This window comes from Pantherophis guttatus, chromosome 1, assembly GCF_059756535.1.
Source record: "Pantherophis guttatus breed Tessera chromosome 1, ASM5975653v1, whole genome shotgun sequence".
NCBI classification, from domain to species: domain Eukaryota; kingdom Metazoa; phylum Chordata; class Lepidosauria; order Squamata; family Colubridae; genus Pantherophis; species Pantherophis guttatus.
Genome location: NC_142063.1, coordinates 144,836,888 through 144,861,382, shown reverse-complemented (window position 1 = coordinate 144,861,382; position 24,495 = coordinate 144,836,888). Strand labels below are relative to the sequence as shown.

At 37.4% G+C, this 24,495-nt stretch overlaps 1 protein-coding gene across 6 annotated transcripts in view; it reads right to left on the bottom strand.

The window, feature by feature from the left end:
- Positions 1-24,495, bottom strand: part of GPD2 (glycerol-3-phosphate dehydrogenase 2) — a 100,111-nt gene that overhangs the window by 39,334 nt on the left and 36,282 nt on the right. For 5 of the 6 annotated variants that reach the window (XM_034425362.3, XM_034425370.3, XM_034425377.3 and 2 more), the window contains exons 3-6: positions 23,787-23,958; positions 17,556-17,680; positions 15,175-15,272; positions 11,083-11,246 (exon numbers count right to left, since the gene is read on the bottom strand). In XM_034425362.3, coding sequence (XP_034281253.1) covers positions 11,083-11,246; positions 15,175-15,272; positions 17,556-17,680; positions 23,787-23,958 — 559 coding nt within the window. The remainder of the gene's footprint in view (positions 1-11,082; positions 11,247-15,174; positions 15,273-17,555; positions 17,681-23,786; positions 23,959-24,495) is intronic. The other variant, XM_087881893.1, reaches the window with a different exon arrangement.

The following is a 24,495-nucleotide window of genomic DNA, read 5'->3' as shown; positions in this document are numbered from 1 at the left end:
GATCGACAAACTCAGCGTTTTAGCCACTAAGCCACCGCGTCCCTTTTCATTAAGCATAGTGGAGGAATTAACATCATAGAATTATCTTTACATTTTTTTTGAGGGGAGGGATATTCAGCTACTGTCTTAACATCACAGAAGCGGAAGCTTCACTTTTTTGCAACAACTTTCTCTCCCTCTTTAAAGCAGTATCCATGGCACCATTGTCATTACTTCATGAAACAAGATCCATATTATTAACTAACGGCCTACTATTAAGTTCACACAAACCTCACACTTATAAATTATATGCTTCAATGCAATCTCTTCTCTGACCACCCCATGGCACACTGGGGAATACCAAGAGAGTTTGCAGGATAATGCTCAAATAATGTTGAGAACAAGCCTGTATTTTTAAGGACAGCATGGGACCTGAAGCACACCTTCACTTTAGTTTTGACTCTGTAAGAATCAGCATTTGATTCCCAAGCCAAAACGCATCAACAAAATAAAGCAAAATATGGACATTTCATCCAGGTCCTCATAAATTTGCTGCCTTAAACTCAGAACACGCAAATGGATGAATCTAGCCAGTCAGCGAGCAAAGCCAATTTAATCTGTGGCTCCCCTGAGGTAAATGTAGATCGCAGTCCTGCCCCCACCTCCAATTCAGCCATAATCCCTGGTTCCTGGAGGTTAAAAAAAAGCACTGAAGTGAGGAAAATTCTGCAGTAGGATATAATGATCCAAAATGACAGGGACAATAATGACAATGAATTTCATGTCTCCCAGTCATGTGCTGGGAATGCTTGACTGGGCTGACTTATACAATTAAATTGTTACAGGTACAGCAGGAGATGCAGCTATCATCTGCAAGTGTTTGGGGACGGTGCCTCCAGCAACTAAAGTGCTATCAAATGCACAGCCAACCTTTTGTTACAAGCAAACTAGGCATCTACTGGTACGTTTATGTGTGGAGCAGTGCCCTGCAATTGGGGAGATAGGGAAAAGGTGGGAGAGTAAGTAGCCAGTAAGCACACACCAAACTTTTAAGGAGTACCATTACAGTCGCAGAAATTTATTTGATAACCTTAAGAAAACATTGTAGAGCTGGATAAAGAAGAAGCCTTACAGCAGAGATGTCCAACTCTAGCAACTTTTAAGACTTGGGGACTTCAACTCCCAAGATTCCCCAGTTAACCATGCTGGTTGGGGAATTCTGGGAGTTGAAATCCACAAGTCTTAAAGTTGCCAAGGTTGGACATCCTTTCCTTATAGTATCCTTACTACAGAGCCCATGTGCAATATCCAGCTCCCTTTTTATAACACTGCCTAAATTTGCCAGCAATGCATTGAATGGTCTGGGAGAAATTTTTCAAAATTTTTAAACAAAAGAGCAATTAAAACAACACACTGATTGAAAGGTAATCCCAAACCAAGGGGCTGAAAACTCTAACCACTCTGATGAAATCACAGCCATGTGCACTGTGGTTTTTAGGAGCAACAAAACCACAAAACATAACAAAACAAAAACAAAACAAGTCTTTGCTCTTGGACAGCTTACCCATTTTATTGCCCTGTGTCTGCTTAATAAATAAAATCACTTGCAATTCATCAGAATGGTGGGGTCCTTGCTGCTCTCTGAGCTTGGTGATTTTCTTAAAAACATTTCATTATCAAACTGATGGTTAGCACCATCAGTGCTAACAGTTTGGTAATGAAACATCTGCAAGAAAAGCACCAAGCTCAGAGAGCACCAAGGACCCCACCGTTCAACCCTGAGCTACAAATATTCTCTTCTATCGATGATTCATGAGGACATTTCCTTCTATTCACATGAGATCATAGTATAAAAACTCCTTTAATTAAAAAGATCCCATTGCTCTGGAATGCAGCACCAAATCAGCTTCCTATAAGTGAGTGCAAGTGAGTGCAAGTTTTGTGTAGAGATTTTTACAGTTTATAGGAATGATTCAGAAATAATTTTGAGTCTCAGGACTGCCTTTAACTACCCTTAATAGTTTCCTCGCTTTGCTCCTGGCCCCCCATGGATTTCTACTGATATAAGAGGTTGTCATAATTCTATTGTGATGTACATGCTGGGTTTCACCTGTGAGAAACCTTTACAATAGCAGCTTGTGACATTGTTTTTATTTCAAAACGAGAAAAACGTTTTAAATAAGTGTATGAAGTTTTACAACTGCCTAAATTTAAAACTGGGCTGGATCTCAATCAAACGCCTCAAGTCTCTCAAAATTATAAATTAGTCAAAAATGAATTATAAACCTGTAATTTCTCATAATTCAGCACACACTGAAAAAGGAGCCATAGGAGTCTAAGAGAAATTGGGTTCCTATCCAACTGTTGACAGCTTAATGAATGTTCTACATTTTTCTCATTGATTTCTTTATGCTTCACCCTTCCTCTACATACATTAAAATAAAATCTCATAAAGTTTACAGTGGGAAAAAAAAATCTCCTTTTAAAAGCAAAGTCGCTTTATATTTCCACAGACCTTAATTGGCTTTCTCCAATTCTAAATACTGTCAACACAAAGTACTTACATATATCCCTAAACCTGTGTTATCTCTATTGGATGTTTTTTTATTCTTACTTAATTAACAAATTAGGAGGACCTCTTCAAGATAACTTCTCTGCAATACAATTTATGGAATGTCTGTTTGATAGGACCTATACTAAGAAATTTCAAATCAGATAATACTTCTTGTTTACATAGCAATCTATTTGATGATATCCTACTACAAGAGGGTTATGAAGTCCTTTGGTATACATTTGAAAAATAAACAAATAAATAATTGTGTGCATCCAGCCAATCATGGCTGATCACAAAAAAAGGCATCAGGGTTAATAATTGGACAGAAAACCAACAGAAACTCTAGGGCTACAAACTAAAATGGAAAGTAGAAAGAAACATCCCAGAAAAAGGTAGGCCAAACCACTTAAATTATCTTGCAAAACAACATCAACCCCTACATGGACATCTCTGGGAAGTTACCAGAATTCAGACTTGAATTGAAGGAGATTTTATTTAAGACATAATGGAAAAATATCTATCAATCTTTAAACGTACCTACACTTCAAGGAAAACCTTTAAAACGTCACTACATTTACTACATGTAAAAAGTTTACCGCATTTAACGTCAAGGAAAATGAGCCTGAATTTAAGGCAATGTCCAACTCCCCCTTGCCTCTCCCTCAAAAAAGATCAGACTGGAAAGAAAGTCTTCTGCCTTCATTTAAATCACCAAATGCTCTTTGATAATGCTTAGTCTAAAACAGAGCTCCCCAACCTTTCTGGCTTTGCGGACTGGGGGGGGAGGGGATGGTTCTGCGTCAGCAGCGGGCAAGCGCATGTGTGCACGCAGTTCCATTTGCCTGCCGCTCACACAAATGGAGCACATATGCATGCGCTCGCTTGCTGCTCGCAGAAGTGGGGAGTGTGCATGCGCACTCGTCTGCTGCTTCAAGCGGCCCGGTTTTGAAGAGCTTGCGGCCCAGTAGTGGGCCGTGGACCCCTGGTATATAACAAAAAGAACCACTAAGAAAAAAAGCTGTACCTTCATGGTACCTTTAAAAAATGGCTTCCCCAGTTTTAATAAAGGGAAAGTTGGTTACAAGAAATCTTAGTCTAGCTTTTCCATCGTGCCCCTTTTTAATTTTTCTTCAGATGCATAAGGGAAAATGACAGATCATTGCTCAGATAGCAGCCGCATTTCACCCCCCAAAAATGTTGCCTTTTTTGCTATTCAAGAGTATCCAAATACTAACAAAGACTAAATGAAACTGACATGTACCCTTAAGAAACAAAGTTGTAAGTTGTAGCTTCAAAGGAAACCTTGAATAAATAGGACACATTGTGTACAGCTAGGCTAACATCCAACATATGCTTTGTTTTCCTGATGCTGCGACAGAGCACGAATAGCCCCTGGTAAAGTTTGTGATTTGCAGTGGCTGGTATAGCCAACATTTATAATGTCCCCCTTTTTTTGCCTGTATAAACTTAAAATGGAATTAAGAAAGCTTGGAGCAACAATATGTGGTAGAAAATGAACGCTCTGATATATCGCTGCTTGGACAAATTGCTATGAAATTAGAAGAAATGAAAATCTGAGCCTAGTTTTATAAGAACCCTTTTACCCTTTGTTTAAAGCAGGGGGCGTGGGGAGAGAAATAGAATATGTACACTTATGAATTTGGTTGTACCAGTGCAAAGGTAGAGATATAGTACCAATAAAGGAGAATATTTGTAGCTCAGGGTTGAAATGAAGAGTCTTTAGTGCTCTCTGAGCTTGCTTGTTTTCTTGAGGACATTTCATTACCCAAACTAGGTAACATCATCAGTGCTAGTAAGGAGTGTGGTTTGCTGTCAGTTTATATTCTGGTGTCTTGCCCTGTCAGCGTTGGTGGGGGCGTCTTAGAAATTCTTTGGTTGGGCTGTATACTGTTGGCTCTTTGGCAGTTTCTTGATTGGGGTTTTGTTTACTTGATTGTTGATCTGGTGTTAACTTTGGAGTTAATCTATACTGATCTGGGTGCTGATTGCTGGTGGAGAGGTATTTGGGTCTTTTTATTCCTTTTTGGGCTGGGTACAGGGGTGAAATCAACTTACCTTTACTACTGGTTCGCAAATGTGAAAGTGCTCGCACCTCCTCCACACATGCGCATGTGCAGAGGGTCAAAAACAGATGTGATGATGTCTGGGTGGGTGGGCGGAGTCTCCCGCTGCCGGCGCTATCGGTTCGCCTGAGCCAGATAGAACTAGCTGCATTTCACCACTGGCTGGGAGATAGTCCCTTTAGCATAGTCTATAGCAGTGGTGAAATCCAATTTTTTTTACTACAGGTTCTGTGGGCGTGGCTTGATGGGAGTGGCTTGGAGGGTGTGGCAGGGGAAGGATATTGCAAAATCTCCATTCCCACCCCACTCCAGGGGAAGGATACTGCAAAATTCCCATTCCCTCCCCACTCCTGGGGGAAGGATATTGCAAAATCTCCATTCCCACCCCACTCTGGGGCCAGCCAGAGGTGATATTTGCTGGTTCTCCAAACTACTCACAATTTCTGCTACTGGTTCTCCGAACTGCTCAAAATTTCCGCTACCGGTTCTCCAGAACCTGTCAGAACCTGCTGGATTTCACCCCTGGTCTATAGATGTTGTTAATGTCTACTGATGGATGATTTGTCAGAGGGCCAGGCTTCTAGAAATTCCTTGACATTTCTGGACTTGGCTTGGTCACGTTTTTCCAACTGAAACTATGAGTGAGTTTGTCTATGTTGTGAAAACAGCTGTACATCAGCACTACTGTTTGCAACCAGCTGGGTGCTGCCAAGGCACCAAGTCTAGTTTCTTCAAAGAGATCAAAGGAGTACACAGGAGTAAAATGGCACTTCATCATTACATACAAATTGAAAGCACCATCTTTATGCTCAGAGTTCAGAAACTATGTAGCACTGGGCCAAAACCATATTCTGTCGATTAAGATTTCTATTATGTGAAAAGTTAAGATTTATATTATGTGCAAACCTGCATCAAAAATGGTAGTCTTGTCAACCTAGAAGGCTTTATTTATTTGCCCTTAAACCATTCTAAAACTGCACAGCTTTCCTGCAGAAGGAAGAAAGGAAGAATCATCCATTTACTGAGTGCCTCTTAGCCAAAATCATTTACTTACTTACTTTATTTGATTTGATTTATATACCACCCTACTCCCGAAGGACTCAGGGCGGTGAACAGCCAAACAGTAAAAATACATAGATACAAAATTTAAAAATAAAGTAAAATCGAATTAAACAATTTGGCCCAGACAGATTAAAACACCCCAATCATTTAAAAACCGATTAAAATTTGCATAATTAAAAAGAGGGAAAAGATTAGGCCAGGCCCGCCTGGTGGAATAAAAAGGTCTTAAGAGCGTGGCGGAAGGTGCGCAGATCCGGGATCCTCCGTATCTCCGGGGGAGCTCATTCCAGATAGTAGGTGCCCCCACAGAGAAGGCTCTCCCCCTAGGAGCCGCCAGTCGACATTGTTTGGCCGACAGCACCCGGAGGAGCCCCTCTCTATGAGAGCATACCAGCCGGTGGGAGGCTATTGGTGGTAATAGGTGGTCCCGTAAATAACCAGTAAAATGGTGGTCCCGTAAAATCACTAGTTTTTTCTCAAGGATTTCCACAAACATTAAAACGTACTTGGAAAAATTATTTGTATTATAATTTAACGGCCCTGAGAATCCCACATCTTTCCCTCCAAAAAAGAATGGAGCTGTTTTGAACCTCATAATTCCCAATTCTGGCCTAAAGAGGCAGTTCATTAACACTTAAAGGTCCAAGAAAACTAACTTTCCATTTCTTCCAAACCTCAATTGGATTTATCAATCAGAGTGAACAAAACTGTTTTTCTTCCAAAGGCCATGTTGGAATGAACTTAAATCTAATTGAAAAACAAGATTTCCCAGGATCCAACAAATGGGTACCTTAGAGACAGAAGGTTATCTAAAAATGAATTTATTGAAATGTGAAGTTCTGTGTTGTCTTTTGCTTTCTGGAGAAGATTTTATGTTACTTTTCTAAAAAAGATAGGGGCAAATTTTTGTTAATGGGTCTGGATAGCAAGTGGTCCTGTATTTTAAGCTTGAGAATTTTCAGTTTGTTAGAACTGATAGAAGGCTTCCACTGGATGTGACTTATGCGATGAATGGTATGTGCCATTAAGCAGAAATTAAGAATATGGCATCAAAAAGAATATCCTACAAGAATTATACTAATAGTTGGCCTCCAGGAGTGACTGGGAAAGGAAGTGAAATGGGGCAGGAAGCATTTTTGCAATAATAAACTGCCTGATTCGGCTTTGTTCAATTGCCTGCCTTATTCAGCTGTGCTAGACTAATATATATTTTCCACTTCATGAATCCAGGATCACTTCTATTTACCCTGTTACTGGACGTGGCACAGAGCTTTTTGAAAACGGGAATGTAATTAAAAAAAAATGGACTACTAGCTAAGATTCTTTCTGCTGGAAATGCCAAGGACTGAACTCGGGACCTTTGGAGTGAGTTACGTTTCTTTCCCCAATATTGGTGGCTATATTACTTTACCAACAAAGCATGTTTTGACTATACCTCTGTCTTTAAGCAGGCTCAGAAAACTTTTCTGAAGCTCTGAAGTTTAAGAAATAAGAACACCAAGACTTTAATTTTTTGCTCTTCTCTATCCCTCTCTGTTTGCAAATCAGCTAAATTTAACAGTACTGAGCCTTTAACTATTTGATTAAAAATGAATCTCAAAATAGACATTTAATTCCTCATTATAGTAAACTTGCAGATTCTTAGGAAAAGACTAAAAAGAACAATACGAGAATATTTCAGACTTCATACATTTTCCTTGAGAAACGAGATTCAAGGCAAAATGAAAAACACATTAATGGTTCTTCTTCACCAGTGAATTAAAATTCTGTGTACTGGTCCTTGAGCCAGCAGAAAGAACACTGGCTTAAAATGTGACGGCTCCACCAGCAATCCTTATCCTGCCAAAGGCACATTGTCAATTATCCAGAACATGTTAAAGATAAGGTTTTGAATATCTCTTCTAGCTTTGCTTCACTCTTACTAATTCACCAGCTATTAGGAGACCATCCGCTAGTCCTTTTCCTAGGAATAGGACAGGGAGAGGCAACATGATTTACTAGGTGGCTAGTCCTCCCTGTTCATTTGAAATATTTCTTTTGTATGCAGATTTAGCATTATTTCAGAAAAATGTAGGGCTCTTCCCACTTTCTAGGGCAGACCTGGGCTTTTATGGCCCCTGAGCTACATCTGGCCCTTTGGCTGTCTCTGCCTGGCCTGAGCTACATCTGGCCCTTTGGCTGTCTCTGTTGCTTTTATTTTGAAGGTGACTGCTTTTATTTTAACTTACGTATGGGCATGTGAGCATGCCTATACATCTTCACTGCCCTGTTGGTTCAGCCCTCCATAACGGTCCCAGTTTCTCATGTGGTCTCTTGTGAGAATTAATTGCCCGCCTCCCGCTATAGTGGCTCACCTGACTGCTTCACTAGCAGAATGTGGGTAAAACACAACAGACTGTATCTATGTGAAAAGACAATTGAAGGCAAGCTTTAGATATGACTTCAGAATTGGATGATGGCAAAGCTGCTGCGGACTGTTTTATGATGTACTACAGTGATGGTGAACCTTTTGGGCACCGAGTGCTAAAAAGGTCATGCGGAAACGTCATGCACATGCACTCATTGGGACCGCGCTCCAGAAAAGCCGAACTTCCGGGTTCTAGCACACATGTGCACCTGACAATCAGCTGGCCAGCACGCATGTGCAGACCAGTTTTCAGCTCTGCTGCACGCACGAATGGATCACGCTCCGGAAAAGCTGAACTTCCGGGTTCTAGCGTGCATGCGTACCCAGCAATCAGCTGGCCGGCGCAGAAACCCAGAAGACAAACAGGCAAGGCCGCGCATGGCGGGTGACATGGCTTCATGTGCCATTTTGGGCACACGTGCCATAGGTTCGCCATCACGGATGTAGTATGTTCTAATGCTCACTGAATACCACTGCAATCTACCAGAAGATCAATTCACAGTTTAGAAATTATATTTAGGATCACTCAAGTCAAATAAATTTAGCATGTAGAAGAACAATCTACAGTAGCATACTCGTAACTATTGATAGGTATAAAATATAAGATAGTTTTTTCTTTTTTGTATTAATTTTTACTTGAGGTTTGTTTGGAGTTGTCTCTTTTCTAATTTTTAAAAGCCTTTCTTTTAAGTTTAAAGATTGTTTTAACTGTGTAGGTATATAATTTTAAGTAAAATAAAGAAGTAAAAAAGGACAAATTTAAATTCTATTTTCTTTTGTCCCCAATAAAATCCTTGTACATAGCTTTTTCACTGCAAAACCGATTCACTTGGATCCTATAATTAGCATACACCATTCTAAAGCATCTTCAAAACGAATGGCAGAAAAGCACTAGAGGGTAGCAAAAGGAATCTGGATGGATACCAAAGCTCAAGTTTCCTACTTGAATATCTATGTAGCATTCGTTCATGAAAGACAGTCTGAAAGTGCAAATCTGGGTTATTGGCTACAGCTGGAGGTAGAAAAAAACATTTTAAAAAATCTACATGTTAAGACACCCTTATTTCAACAGAAAAAATAAATCTATAAATCATCTTATAAAAAAGAATGGAAAACTGAATACGTCTAACATAAGGACAAAAAAAAAATCACAGTTAAAGCTGGCCTTTAGGCAGAGAGCAATAAAAATGTCACTAAATGGGCATCCTGCTGTGTAACTAGTTGCATTCCACTATCTCAGAACTGAGTTTCTCGGCTTCTAGTAATTTTCAGAGAAAGTGTGGTTCGGTAGGCTGATTTCTCTGTTGCTTTATGAAAATGTATGCAGACTCATCTCCATGTTTTTTTGTGCATATAACATTTTATTTTATGTTCTAAACTGTAGAAGGGATGTTTTCAAAGGTATAATCCAGTTTACAACAAAAACTACTCTCTTTAACCACTCCTTCTTAAGACTTATTGGGTAAAGAAATAAACTTACAATCGCTCACAAAACTGCGGTCCTACAAAACTACGATACATAGCAAACACATATGCAACAGAACATTCAGATCCCATCAGTATTATTGTATTATGGTTACAAAGAAGTTTTAAGCTAGCTTTTTCTGATATATACAAATATTCATAATTCTATAATCATAGGTTTCTGGATTCACTACACTGATCAATTTTGCAGAAAAAATCAAGCATTTCCATTGTCATCCTCCTGCTTTAAAGTGGTAATGGTCCTTTTTAGTCATTTTGGTCATTATCCCCAACCTAAATTTGAACAAGCTATAAAATTTAATTTTCTTCTTCCCTCTTCACAAAAAGTAAATGGAGTAACCTGCTAGTATATTTCATCCCCAATTCATGTATTTATCCATATGTATCTATGCTTGCCTGCAAAACGTTTTTCAAAGGTAGAATTGGAAAAATATCTAATATAAAAAAAGATAAAAGATCGTTCTGCACACAGCAACACATTTTGATGAAATAGCATCGTGCATACAGAAGCAAGTGAAAAATCAACTTTCATTTGGGAAAATCCAAGGGAAGAATGAAATGGGTTTTTTTTTTGAGCACCAAAACCACCAGTAGGTGGAGCATTCTACTGGCAGACTAAAAGACACATCTGGAAACCTCAGTGAATAATGGAACTAAACACAGATTTTACAAAGTAAGTTCTTTGGCACGCTCCCATGTATGATAATGCCTCATTTATCCACCAGCGACAGAGAAGTTAATTTGGAAGACAATATACATGAGGAAAGAACAGATTCAAAGACATGAACCTCTTCCCAGAACTAGTTCTGGCATGTTCTCAGGAATTTTCACACAAATAGGTGCAAATAGGCACTGAAAGCAAAAGGGGACAAGATTAATCTAGTACTTATATCCTTTTTCAGTGTGAAGGAAGGGACTCGAGATGTGTATGCTTCACTTGCTATGTGAAGTAGGAAAAACAATGAATCTTCTCTGCTATGGTTTTATATGTTGGTTAGAGAAAGTCTACTAGACAGAGGAAAAGAAAGAACTGGAGCTAAAATAGCAATAGCACTTATATACTGCTTCACAGTGCTCTACAGCCCTCCCTATGTGGTTTACAGAATCAGCATATTACCCACAACAATCTGGGTCCTCATTTTACCAACTTCAGAAGGATGGAAGGCTGAGTCAACCTTGAGTCAGTCAGGATCAAACTCCTGGCAGTGGGCAGAGTTAGCCTGCAATACTGCATTCTAACCACTGCGCCACCATGGCTTAATGAAAGTTAACTGCAATTAAGGCAACTTTTTCTAACTGATTAGCTAAACAGTGCAGCAGCTGAAAAAAGCAGTTGGTACTTAAAGACTCTTGCAGGGGGATGCAAAGATATACAAAGGGAGAAATGTATGAATGAACCCAAGGGCCATACAGTACTTCTGCAATATAGCTACAGTAATAGAATGGGCTTATATTTACAACTGGGATCAAAGCTTCTGCTTTTAACACTGGCAAGAAAGGAGAGGACATACCATCATAGTAGACTATGGCGCCCACAAGTTTGTCCTTCCGTAACATAGGAAAGAGTTCCAAAGCTCTGGATTTGCTAAGCACATAGCTGCTTTTCAGACATTGGGTTCCTGCTACAAGGTCATACAGCTTAATTCCCACCCAGTAGTAAGGCAGTTGCCACCACCTAAAAAAAAAAAAAGATGTCAAATAAACATGTAAGTATGTAAAACCAATCCTTTTTTTTTTTTGCAATGGACATTCTTTTAAAACAAATCTGAAAATTCAAACAGAATTTAGAAAAATCAGAATAAATCTGGATATGTGTGGAAAAGCTGTTCTAAAAAAATCACAGGGGAATTCTGCAAGCCAATGTTTCAACTAAAAGAGGCCACCCAAGAAGAAGTGAGATATAACTATTCCAATTACTATTTTATTCAATTTGATAGATGTTTTTAAAATTCATTTTGTTATTTATTGAAGTTATCCTGAGTTTCTGGGAAGAAAAGCAGAGGATATATAAACACACCCGAATATAGATAATATTTATTTGCAAAGGCCGTGACTGTAATTTATAAAACAGAAAGGCTCCAAATCAGTTAGAATGCAATCAATTCAGTAAAAAGAACTGGACAATGGGATCAAGGTTCATATTACCACTTGGCTATGAAGCTTTACTGTGCAGCTGGATCCAAGCATCAAATACTGGGAGTGGGGAAGAAGGACCATTTTAACAAAATACAAGGGATTTATTCCCATAATATCTAAATTAACTGCCTTAACCTGGTGTCCTGGTTTATGTAACATATTAAGATAATGTTTGGGTTTCTACAGTACTATGAGTCACAAGCTATTCAATTCCATTTTAGCCTAGCCTATTCTTTTACACGAATCCAGCCAGAGAAATGAGCAAACAGATTCACAGGCTTACATGGAAAACTGAGGATTCACTGCAGCTCATATTGTTTTCTAATGTTCTTATTTTTAAATATATTAACGATGGGGGGCAACTATTCAAGCATACAAAGAATGATCAGTGCTCAATGAAAAAAATCTTTAAATATTAATCATTTCTTTCCACCAAAATGATATTTAGTTTTATGCAGCATAAAAGTCTACAATTACCTGGCTGGACCACGTGCCTTATCCTACGGTCAGGATATTAAAATAATCATTTTTACACTCAAACCTGTTTTTACTCCCCTCCCCTCCCCACCCCCATAGGCCTTTGTACTAGAACCATGATGGCGAACCTATGGCACGCGTGCCACAGGTGGCACGCGGAGCCATTTCTGCAGGCACGTGAACCGTCGCCCTAGGTCAGATCCACAGCACATGCGTGCATACCTCCCGCCAACCAGCTGATTTTTGAGTCTCTGCCACACATGCGGGAGACGTGCACATATGCCCATGCTGCCCTGCCCCTCCCAAGGAGTCTCCACGCAGCCCGTTTTGGATGCCAGGTAAGTACAGGGCTCACACAGAGGCTCCGGGAGAGCGAAAAACCGGCCTGCCGGAAGTCTGGAAACAGATTGTTTCCAGGCTCCGGAGGGCCGGGTGAGGCCCTTTTCACCCTCCCGGAGGCTCCAGGAAAGCCTCCAGAGCCTGGGGAGGGCAAAAAACGGGTCTACCGGAAGTCCGGAAACGAGCAATTTCTGGCCTCCGGAGGCTTCAGGGAGGCCTGCTAGGCCCAGAATGGGGTTTGGGGGGTCACGTGCGCATGTGCAGGGGGGTTGGGGGAGCGCGGGGGTCACATGCGCCTGCGCAGGGGGGCGGGGCAGCGTGGCGGGCATTGCATTATGGGTATGGGCACGCGCAACAGCGCACGCATACACACACTTTTGGCACCAGAAGAAAAAAAGGCTAGCCATCACTGTACTAGAACATGAAAATGTGAAACAATATTTAAGATTTCAAACTAACAGATTTGGAGACAGATCTACTGACATCAATGGGTCTTAAAAGTAAACATGACTAACAATTTTGAAAATATGTTCAACTTGAAGCTGACTAATGAATTTAATTCTTGGTTACTATAGTCAGCCAGAATTTATTAGCAAGCACCTATTCAAGATTATTGCAGGGAACATATAGTCACTATTCTACTAGCAAGGGGGGGGGAATAGAGATAACAGGACAATAACATGTAGCATATAATTCCATTTGTATTATTCAGGAAGCTTGCTTAACAAGCTATGAAGTCCATTGGGTGTTCTGTCAAAAAAAACCCCCAATTCTATTTATGTGAATTCGAAATTAGTAGGAACCTGAGGCTAACTTTCCCTGTGTCATCCTCTTCAAAACATAGTTGATTAAAGCAATTTCACTGGACTGTTGAGTCACAGAATGACAAAAGTAGTCACTCTCCATTTTACTTTGACAAGGTGTATTTAAACAATTATTATATCACATGGGTTAGTCTTTAACGTTCTTAAGGTATGCAATTCCTTTAAGTGCCTTAAACTTCGCAGGCACTTAAAAGAGATTTCATCCCTTAAAGCTGCTGAACCCCCACTTCCATATTGGGCCTGGCCTTGACAATTTTTGGAATAAAGTGCTTGATAACATAAAGCCAGCTGCACCTCTTAAGGCAACAGAAATTGTGCATGCTTGGGCAAAAGAGAGCAATAACTGATGATTTGCATACTAATGTTTCTAATGTTTAGTTAACAGCTTTCTAAGAACAGTACATAAATAAGCAGCCGACAGGCATTTGAAGTTTCTTACATAACAAAAAGTCTTATTTAAATGACTCGGATGATGCTTCAAAATTCCCTTTCTCATAAGGTGTCTGAACTGATGGAGACCAAAGAAAGCTTGTATACTTTTACCCTGAGATATGGAAAGTACAATGTGCCAGAATTATACTTGTAAGACATGTTCTGTAAGTGCTGTAGCATCACCATATTTTTCTTGGATACATAACATCACATTATCTGAGCACAGATAACGTGAATTTATTTAGGTTTGATGACTTCTTTCTCCGATCCTTGATGTTTCCCCTGCTTAGTGTATTCTTTGTGAGTCATTGTGGTGGGATGTGTGAAACCAAGTCTCAAAACGTCACTTGGTTTAGAAAGTCACTTAGAGACTCTGGGTAAGACATCATCTTAGACTAACGTCCCTCCCCCAGTACCACTCCAAAGATCGAAATTCAAATAGATAAGTTACAAAACACTTAAACATTCTCTTCCTGTAACATCCTCTCAGATGCATCCTTCTGTAAGTCCTAAACAGCATATATTTGTGCATTTATCTATATTTTGTATGTTTTATTGAAAATTCTTTGATTGTCCAGAATACAATTGAGAATCAGGCATAATTCAAATTTAATAAATTATTATTACTCAAGAACATTAATTGGATACTCTCTTTTGACATCTCATTGACTAATTTAAGGTAAAGTACTAGTCTGTCTAAAACAGGGCTGTCAAACTCCTGCCCACAGGCCAGATGCGTCATGTGCTGGCCACGCCCGGTTTAGCGAAGAGGGAAAAAGTCTCAATATGTCACGTGTTGCATCCATGACGATGTGAGTTTGACACCCCTGGTCTAAACAAAGTAAAAAGGCTACTTATGTATTTTACTTTCTCAAGACAGGAAAATAAACAGCATGTATACATTTGCATCTCATTTTCTCCCTTTTTATACCACAGAGATGCAGACATGGCTCCAACATTAGAAAGTAGATATCATTATAAATAAATAAATGCACATAAACACTGATGCACATGCACGCACGTAAATTTCAGTTCTGAGATGGCTAATCAAGGTTTAATTCAAGCACAGTTATGGTATAGCAACATCAAAGATTTATGCCACTGTAATCAATCTGTCAGTAAAATGCCAACAGGATTCTTTGTGCATTTGCCATACCAGATTAAAACAAATGGAATCAATGGTTCAAAAGATTTCACATTACAGTTCTACAAAATAATGGCAATATTTTGTTCTTGCAAACTAAAAAAATTAGGCTTGGCACTAGCAAAAACAAAACAAAATTAAAAAAATAACTCATAGAAATAAAGCACTATAATTCCTATACAGTGACACAGATTAAAATGTAAGAATATCCTGCTAGGCAAATAAAATAGGATACATTTTGAGTAACTTACTTGTAAACTGGAAGCATTATAGGCAGAGGAGCAGATAAATGAGGTGCAATTTCAAGCAAGTTGGCACGTTCATGGAGGGCTTCTTTTACCATTCTATACTAAAAAAAAAAGTAAAAGTAAAAAAAAGAAATAATAAAGAATTTACTGAACTGATTCTCAGTGATACTGCCAAACAATCATCTGCTGCTATTTTGTGGACTCCCTGAAGTATTAAAAAAAAAACTTTTAGAAATTATGATTGTAATAAAAACTTGTACATGTCATTCTTTGACCAGAAAAACATATATTTTTATTGCAGAAAACTGTTAAAATATATCTCAAAGTTTCTTCAGAAGCTCAGTACGGTGTTCAAATTCTCCTTCCTCCATTTTCCACCACAACATCAACTGTGTGAAATGGGCTGATCTGAGAGAGAAAGGACCAAAGCCACTCAGTAAATTTCCACAGCTAAGAGTGGACAACAACTTGTGCGTCACCATACCATACAGGTAGTCTTCGACTTACGACCACAATTCAACCCAAAATTTCCATGGCTAAACAAGACATTTGTTAAGTGAATTTTACCCTATTTTACAACCTTTGCCACAGTTAAGTGAATCACTGCAGTTGTTAAGTTAGTAACACAGCTGTTAAGTGAATCTGGCCTCATTGATTTTACTTATCAGAAGGTCGCAAAAGGTGACCACATGATCCCGGGACACTGCAACCGTCATGAATATGAGTCAGTTGCCAAGCATCTGAATTTTGATCATGTGCCATGGGGATGCTGCAACAATCATAAGTGTGAAAAACGGTCATAAATCACTTTTTTCAGTGCCATTGTAACTTCGAACGGTCACTAAACTAACTGTTGTAAGTCAAGGACTACCTGTACTAGCTCTATGGAGATGAATTACAGCAGTATTCGCAGTTTCTAAATTAATATGTACCAATTATTGTTTTAAAAAATAGACAATTCAGTATTTATTTCATATTCTTATAGCTCTAACGTAAAAACATGTCTGATCAATAACAGAGTATTTGGAACTAATCCATCAAATTCAAGGAAATTTGAATTTTGCTGTTTGTACATCCAGAAAGTGTTCTGTCTGACCTTAAAATAAATACTGATTCAAACTCAAAATATCAGTCAGGAACTCAAGACTGCATTGAAAGAGTAAAAGACTTCTGAAAGAGTAAAAACTACAATTACCACAGCATTTTTACACCCCACACTAGTATTTAATTACATCCATTTTCTAAGGATATAGTATTTTCCCAGCATTACACACGTCAAATTTGTTCTTGAGTAAAATATTGGATATTTACATGACCAACAGATAGCAGAAGATATCTGAGGAATGTAAAATGAGAACCCTGAAGCAAGGACAAAAATCCAATGTACAGTTATGAGAGGAGGCACAACTAAGAAACAGCATATGTGAAAAAGATCTGGCATAGTAGTTAATTACAAATGAATTTGAGACACCACTATGGTACAGCTAAAAAGGGGGCAAATTAAATTTTAGGTTCCATCAATGGAAATATAATGATTGCATTAAGGGAAGTAAACTGGTCACGCCCCAGCTTCCGTACCTGATTAAGATCAAAACATGGTATAATGGAATAGAATGACTTAGAATCAAGATAAGGAAATAATTATTCCTACCAGAAATGTTCTGCCTGCAGAATGTAGTCTTAATATGGAGAAATGCACTATGAAACAGCTAGTCCAGTGTATAAGTGAGAAGAGGGAAACTAAGGTTCACTATAAATCAGGCATTAAGAACCCAAATTATTCATTTTTCAAGGAAGGCACAAGATCAGGAAACCTTTATGAGATAAGTGGTGCAAATGATGAGATCTTGTCAGATTTGATAATCTTCCATACATTGGAGCATTTTTACATTTTTGGGCAGTTTCCCCATCACACAAATTTATACAATGGAACCCGCTGCTTGAAAAGGATACAAATACTTCTACAGATAATATAAAGGTGTGCTGATACTGCAGTTTTTCAAAAAATTGTAATTGTCTTAAAACATATGGAAACTTCTCAACTTGTTTACAAAACAGTAAATTGTACCATAACATGTTTTAGGATTTTTTTTTCTACTAGTGAGAATTTGAACCCAAATTTAATAAATAAAATAAAGTGCTATCAAAGGGTCAGTTTATTAAAATGTACACTTCGCATTTCAATTGCTTGACCAAATGCGAACATAAAACATTCCATAATTTTTAATTACTTTGCATTTCTTCTATATATGCATTTTCTGCATATTCTCAAGGTTTCAAGCAATTCAAAACAAATAGTGTATTAAGTCATAAATGTGAGAACCAATTTAATTAGATCAAGCAACATATTGTTTTGCTTTACAAAAGCCATCATAAACAATTACCTGCTCAAAATCCAACTTCATGATGGCCTTCTGTAGATATCTTACTCCACCATGGATCAATTTAGTACTTCTGCTGCTAGTCCCTGATCCGAAATCATCCCGTTCTACAAGAGCTGTGCTGAGACCTGCATAACCAGAAGACCAAATTAACTTCTTAAATTATATAATTTGTATTTTATTTATTTATTTATTATTTAAATTTATATACCGCCCTTCTCCCGAAGGACTCAGGGCGGTGTACAGCCAAAAATAAAAACATAAAAATTTAAAATTTAAAACAATTTAAAAGTATATTAAACAAATTTTGCCCATATTAATTAAAAAAAACCCTTTTTAAAAAAACGAATTTAAAACAATTAAAAGAGGTACGCCAGCCCGGCTTCCTGGAATAAAAAAGTTTTGAGGGCACGGCGGAAGGTGCGTAGATCCGGGATCCTTCGTATCTCTGGGGGCAGCTCGTTCCAAAGGGCAGGTGCCCCCACAGAGAAGGCTCTCCCCCTGGAGGCCACCAGTCGACATTGTTTGACCGACGGCACCCTGAGGAGCCCCTCTCTGTGGGAGCGTCCTGGCCGGTGGGAAGCTACCAGTGGCAGAAGGCAGTCTCATAGATAACCAGGTCCTAAGCCATGTATGTAATCCATTAAAGACCTTTCTCAAGGGTACAGACAATCACAAGAAAAAAACCTGCTCTACATAAATTTGTATTCAAAGTACATAATGTCATCTTTTTGGCAGTGAAGTGTGGCAGACTTTTCAGGGAAATATTTTGACTTCAAGTCATAAATATCAGAGATATGAAAATGACCGAAGAAGGAATTTGAGAGTATGTAAAATCTTTCCCCTTCTCATTAATATACGAGGACAATTAAAAATCTTAGATAAGTGATTCTAAATGAAATTAAGCTAATGCAGGACAGAAGAAGAGTTCAGGCCCAGACATAGTTATCACATTATTTTCCAACTCTTGATATTGGTACACATGAGAACAACAAATTAAATGAAGTAATTAAATCATAATCAAACAATTAGTGTTATTAATGGTCTTTTAAATTTGCATATGCTTTTTTTTTTGTAGCAGAACAACATTACTGCTCTATTAAAAAAAAATTAAAATCAATATTGGGTAATACCTTTATTAGAGCCACCCAATTCAGGGGAGAGTGCAAGCTTTCAAGTTCTTCAGAACTTTTCACCAGGTAGAATATTATAAAAGCAGAACAGGAGACAGACGGAAGATTAATGGGCTTTGGGGAGGTTGCAACTAATTCGTATTTTGTCCTAAATGAAAACTGTAATGTAATACTGATAACATCTCCTGTCTAACTAATGCGTTCAAGTGCACAATCACTACCTTGAGACTGACTTTGAACTGCATACCTCATTACTAATTTTCACACTCTTTTCCCCTGCCCTTTCTATTGTTTTGTAAAATATAATCATACGGAAAGTAGATGCAGTTAAAATAAATACCTACAGAACACCTGAAATGAAATTCTTTTTAGGGGGAGGAGGAGAAATCACATCTAATACAAACTAACTTTGTTCAACTGCTATTTTATGGAGCCGTGATGGCGCCGTGGTTAGAATGCAGTACTGCAGGCTACTTCTGCTGACTGTTGGATGTCAGCAGTTCGGCAGTTCAAATCTCACCAGGCTCAAGGTTGACTCAGCTTCCATCCTTCCGAGGTCAGGTAAAACGAGGACCCAGATTTTGGGGGGCAATATGCTAACTCTGTAAACTGCTTAGAGAAGGCTATAAAGCACTGTGAAGCAGTATATAAGCCAAAGTGCTGTTTTCAAAACTGAATAAAGTAACAATGCTAATGTCACAACCACTGTCAATGTACTTTCCATGTGGCAATCACTCATACAAAGCCACTCAAGGAAGAAAACAGGAAGAATAAAAGCAAGATTTTAACAGAGGGTGTGGTAGAGTGTGTAACATGATTTTGCAGATCCAAGGAGGAAGTCCTCTGCGCTCTCCCTTTAGCCTTCATTACCTTAAAGATCCCGCTATGCTTTATTACAGTACAAACAGCCACATTAGCCTCTCTTGGTCCCCCTAAACTTTCATGTCCTTAAAAAAAAAAAACTAATTATTCCCGGTAACTTTAGAAGATCAGAGCAATTTATTTTTGTCAAATGTGACTGAAGATTAATGGATACAATCAGGAATAATTTGGCAAGAACGTATCAAAGATGAAGAAAACAGAATTTGCTAAGTGAAGCATCAAACTTAATATGAGAGCAAATCCCGTGAATGAAGAGCAACAATATACAATTCATTAACCAAATGCCTATGATTATTTCACACTTCAGAAAGCTACTGATACAAATCAACAAATGTACTACGAAAACGATAAATGAGATTGGCTTCAACTTTGGTTTTCCTATATAGCTCTATCATCTGCTACGTCCAATCCTAAACACTGAAAACCTTTATTTGATTATGAAACCAAAATCATATCCCTGCAACAAAATACATGGTAGGAAAAATAAATACAAGGAAGTTGCCGAAGAAGATATCTCACCTACATAGACTACAGGTACTTCCAAACTTGACCCCTCTTTCTAAATCTATCAAAATTTGGCCAGAAATAATGCAAATAATGTTTTGAAATTATGCAAAACAAAATATTAAGAATGTTTAGGTCTCTTATTTTGAGATATATACATTACAAAATTTCAAACTGGAGGCTAACGCAGATAATCCTTCAGCAGAACTGGGGGTATAGAAAATTTGAAAAAAAATAAAAATAAAAACTTCTTTAAATTTTATTTTATTGAAAAGACAGTGCCATGTCAGGATAACAATGCAAATAAAGTTGTTTAATACAGGAAAAGGGATGTTATGTTTATTATTGAAGAATGGACTCTGAAGGTGGCCAGTTTCACAGAAATGGTGAAGTTATCAGCATATATAAAAGACCGGACACAAGAGATCTATGTAAGGGAGTGGAGGACATAAATAGATTATAATTTTTAGTTGAATGTTGTGTAGAAAGGTATAGTTTACAGGGGATAGTATACTAGAATGTCAGGAAGAAATGTATATCACACAGGGGGTAGAGTAGATGGGCGGTAAAGTATTATATAATATGATTTGGATTTGGATTTCATCCTGGGGAAGCCATGGGGGGAGGGGAGGGGAAGGGAGGGTTAGGGAGGGGAAGGGGGGGGAAGGGGGAAAATTTGTATTTGTAAAACTTTTTCAATAAAAAACAACAACAATGCAAATAAAGCAGAGTCAGAGAGAGATCAATGGTAAATCTTAACATACATGCTACTAACTATAACTGTACAATGTTAACAGTAATTACAGCAATACAACCAAAAAAGAAAAGAAAAGAAAAGAAAACTTCAACTAAATAAAAACTTAAATAGGAGTTAAGGAAGAAAGAAAACATAGCTGAAGCCAGGTCCATTAAATTTATTAACAAAAAAAGAACCTGTATGTAAAAATAGAATGGATTATAAAACTTGAAATTAAAACTATAGTTAGTACTTTATTTTCCAAATCATATCAACACTTTTTATATGGCCAAAAACACACACGTGATTACTAACTAATTAAAAGAATTAAAAGAAGTTATCAGGATGGATTTGATTTAAATCAAGTCAACTTAAACCATGATTTAAATCACGATTTAAATTACCAGTAAAAAAGGCTTGATTTAAATCAACTCAATGCCTTCCGTCGTTCCCTGAAAACCTATCTTTTTCAGCAAGCCGGGTTGGCTTAGAAGAAATTTTTAGATTCTTTTAATTAGTTTGTGATTCTTAACTTTCGGGCCAAAATTTATATATATTTTTAAATGTTTTAATATTTATATTCTATGTTTTTTATCTTGGCTGTACACCGCCCTGAGTCCTCAGGGAGAAGGGCGGTATATAAATTGGAAATTAAATTAAATTAAATTAAATTAAATCATAATTTTTAAAGAGCAACTGTCATCTCTGTCCTGTAGCAGCTCCTCCTCTGACCCACTGTTGACTCAGCGACAGTCCCATTCACTTTAATGGGACGGCTGGTGAGGGATATGGCAGGCAGCAGGTGAGTGGATGCCCACTAACAGGGACTGCCATGATGGATCTGAAATGACAGGTGCTCTTTAAATGTAAGGTCTCATTCTTGCTGGTAGTTGAATCTTTAATATTATTATTTGCAAACAAAATGAATGTTTCCTATTTAGCTTGCAGAGCTTGGATTCATTGAATGAGTTGTGAATTTTGCATACAGTCTCATGCTACATAACTAAGCTCCATTTCATGCTGAATAAACTAAATTATTAAAGAGAAAACTATCTCTAGATAGATTTTTACTTCAAAAGCATTTTATTAAAATAAATTTGATAAAAATCAAAAAAATCCGATTTAAATTTAAAAAAATCTTATTTTTTTATTTTTTAAATCATCAATTTTTATCCATCCTGGAAGTCATTATAATTTAGAGCTGGCATAGACAGGAAAGTAGACTAAAATGTATTGGTACAAATCAAAAATGGTTCAGAATTTTTTTCTTACTTTTTTTTTTTACAATAACAGTATTTAAAAAGGTTTGTACATTACATTAAACTATATTTTGTTCAACTATGGCTTACTGAATGTAAGTCGACTGATGTTTCCACAACACACTATACTACTTTTGTTCAACTATGATTTACTAAGTATATCACAACTGATTTGTCCACAATATACTGAGCTAATTCAATGACATTACATCTTAGGTTAGTGAAACATATGATTCCAATGATTTTTTAAAAAGTAAATTGTCCCTCATATTTGATAGTCAAAATAAATCTCTGGAACTGGGGTTCTATATATGCATTTCATAATATCTGCACCAGTTGACAGATCTTGAGGTTTTAGTGAAGAAGTAGATCCCATAATCTAAAGACAATACCTGATTTAATTTTTCTCATTCAAAAATGACTTTCCTCTTCTTTCTCACGTGCTTTTCCAACCTGGCTTAATTATCCTTTTCAATAAATTTCAATATAGGAAATTTATTTATTTATTATGTCATATTATATTACCATTACACATACAGGTGGTTCTTGACTTACAACAGTTCATTTAGTGACCATTCAAAGTTACAATGGCACTGAAAAATGTGACTTATGACCATTTCCATACTTATGACCATTGCAGCATGGTCATGTGATTTACATTTGGACGCTTGACAACTGATTCACATTTATGATGGTTGCAGTGCCCCAGGGTCATATGATCCCCTTTTACAACCTTTTGACAAGCAAAGTCAATGGGGAAACCAAATTCACTTAACAACTGTGTTACTAATTTAAGAACTGCAGTGATTCACTTAACAAATGTGGCAAGAAAAGTCTTAAAATGGGGCAAAACTCACTTAACATCATAACTTTTGGGCTCAAATGTGGTCATAAATTCAGGACTACCTGTACTCCAAGTTTTGGCTAGTTAGGAATTATGGGAATTTTAAAAAGGCAATTCACAGCTAGGAAGGAATAAATTCTTCAGAACTTAATGCAAAATGGCTTAGCAAGGAATAGCCCTAAAACAGGTCATAACATGAAGTGCAGGCTGCCCACACAGCTAAGATGAGATGGATATATTGGACAATGACATTAAAAATAAACGGAATAGAAGAAAGCCCAGCAAGTCAAAGAGATAATCTCAAATGCTCAAATTATATTCATTTCATCTTTTAAACAAGTCACTTTGTTGAATTCTCCATGCTTAGAAACTGTGCTTCTGGAATATCAAAAGGGACGAGCCTCTTAAGTTTTCAGAACTGAGAACTGTGATGTTAGCAACTTATCTCTATCATGATCCAAGACATCATTTTAAAATGCCTCAGGCCTATCACAGGCATTATATTGGATTGAATGACAAAGGTATGCGAGAAAGAGAGAGAGAGAAAGAGAAACCTCTTATGGCATTGTGTAATAAAAGAACTGCAGCAATTAAATCCCAACTCTGTTAATCTTTTTTTAAACACTATATTACAAAAAAAAAAAGCCCCCAAACCTGCAAATATAATTTAAAAGATTCAATCAAAAGACTACTGTAAATAATACAAATCAACTACAATAAATGTGAAAAAAATACAATAAAAAGGAAAAGGAAAAGGAAAAGCAATGACTTCAGACAGAATGAATCTACTTTTAATGTAAAAACGTATTCCTATCTCTGGGACACGAATGCCTAGACACAACAAAACTGACTGCTATAGTGACGTGAATCACTTACCTCTTGTAACAGCGTCTAAGGCACAACCACTTCCTGTGGCACCTCCACCTATGATAAGAACATCAAATTCTGGGGTTTCTCTCAAAGCCTGGAAATGATTCTCCCTAGTCGGAAGGGAGTTTAGCATTGATACAGGTTTACATTCTGAAGCTTCCACAGTTGCAAGATGCCCCTGCAAAAATAAAATGTCAAGAAGGAAGGAGGGAGGGAGGGAGGGAGGAAGGAAAGAAAGAAATTGGGCATAATTTAATATTGATTTATAAAGAGCAGCACTATTTGTCCAAAATCCTTATCATTAATAACACAAAAGATTCATGTTAGAATAGTATTGAAATAAAATAATCCCCAAATATTATTACAATATTAAGTATTATCAACATTATTCAGTATCCCATCATGCCCATTTTTCCTAAAACCACACAAAAGACTTTTTAATGAAAGTGTCTTTAAATATAAATCAATAGAAGTCACAACTCTAGTTATTAACTGAAAAATCTCTATTTCAAATGCCATCACTACAGTGTGATATAATGTTTATAGAATTGCTGTGCCATCAAACATAAATCTATGTTAAAAAAAAACAATACAATGAGCACTCCATAAAAGAACACAATTTTTACAACCATGAACCCCACTCTATTTATTTCACTAATTTGGCAGATACCAAACTAAAAAGATATGAATGCTATATCTATATTTTTAAGTGAAG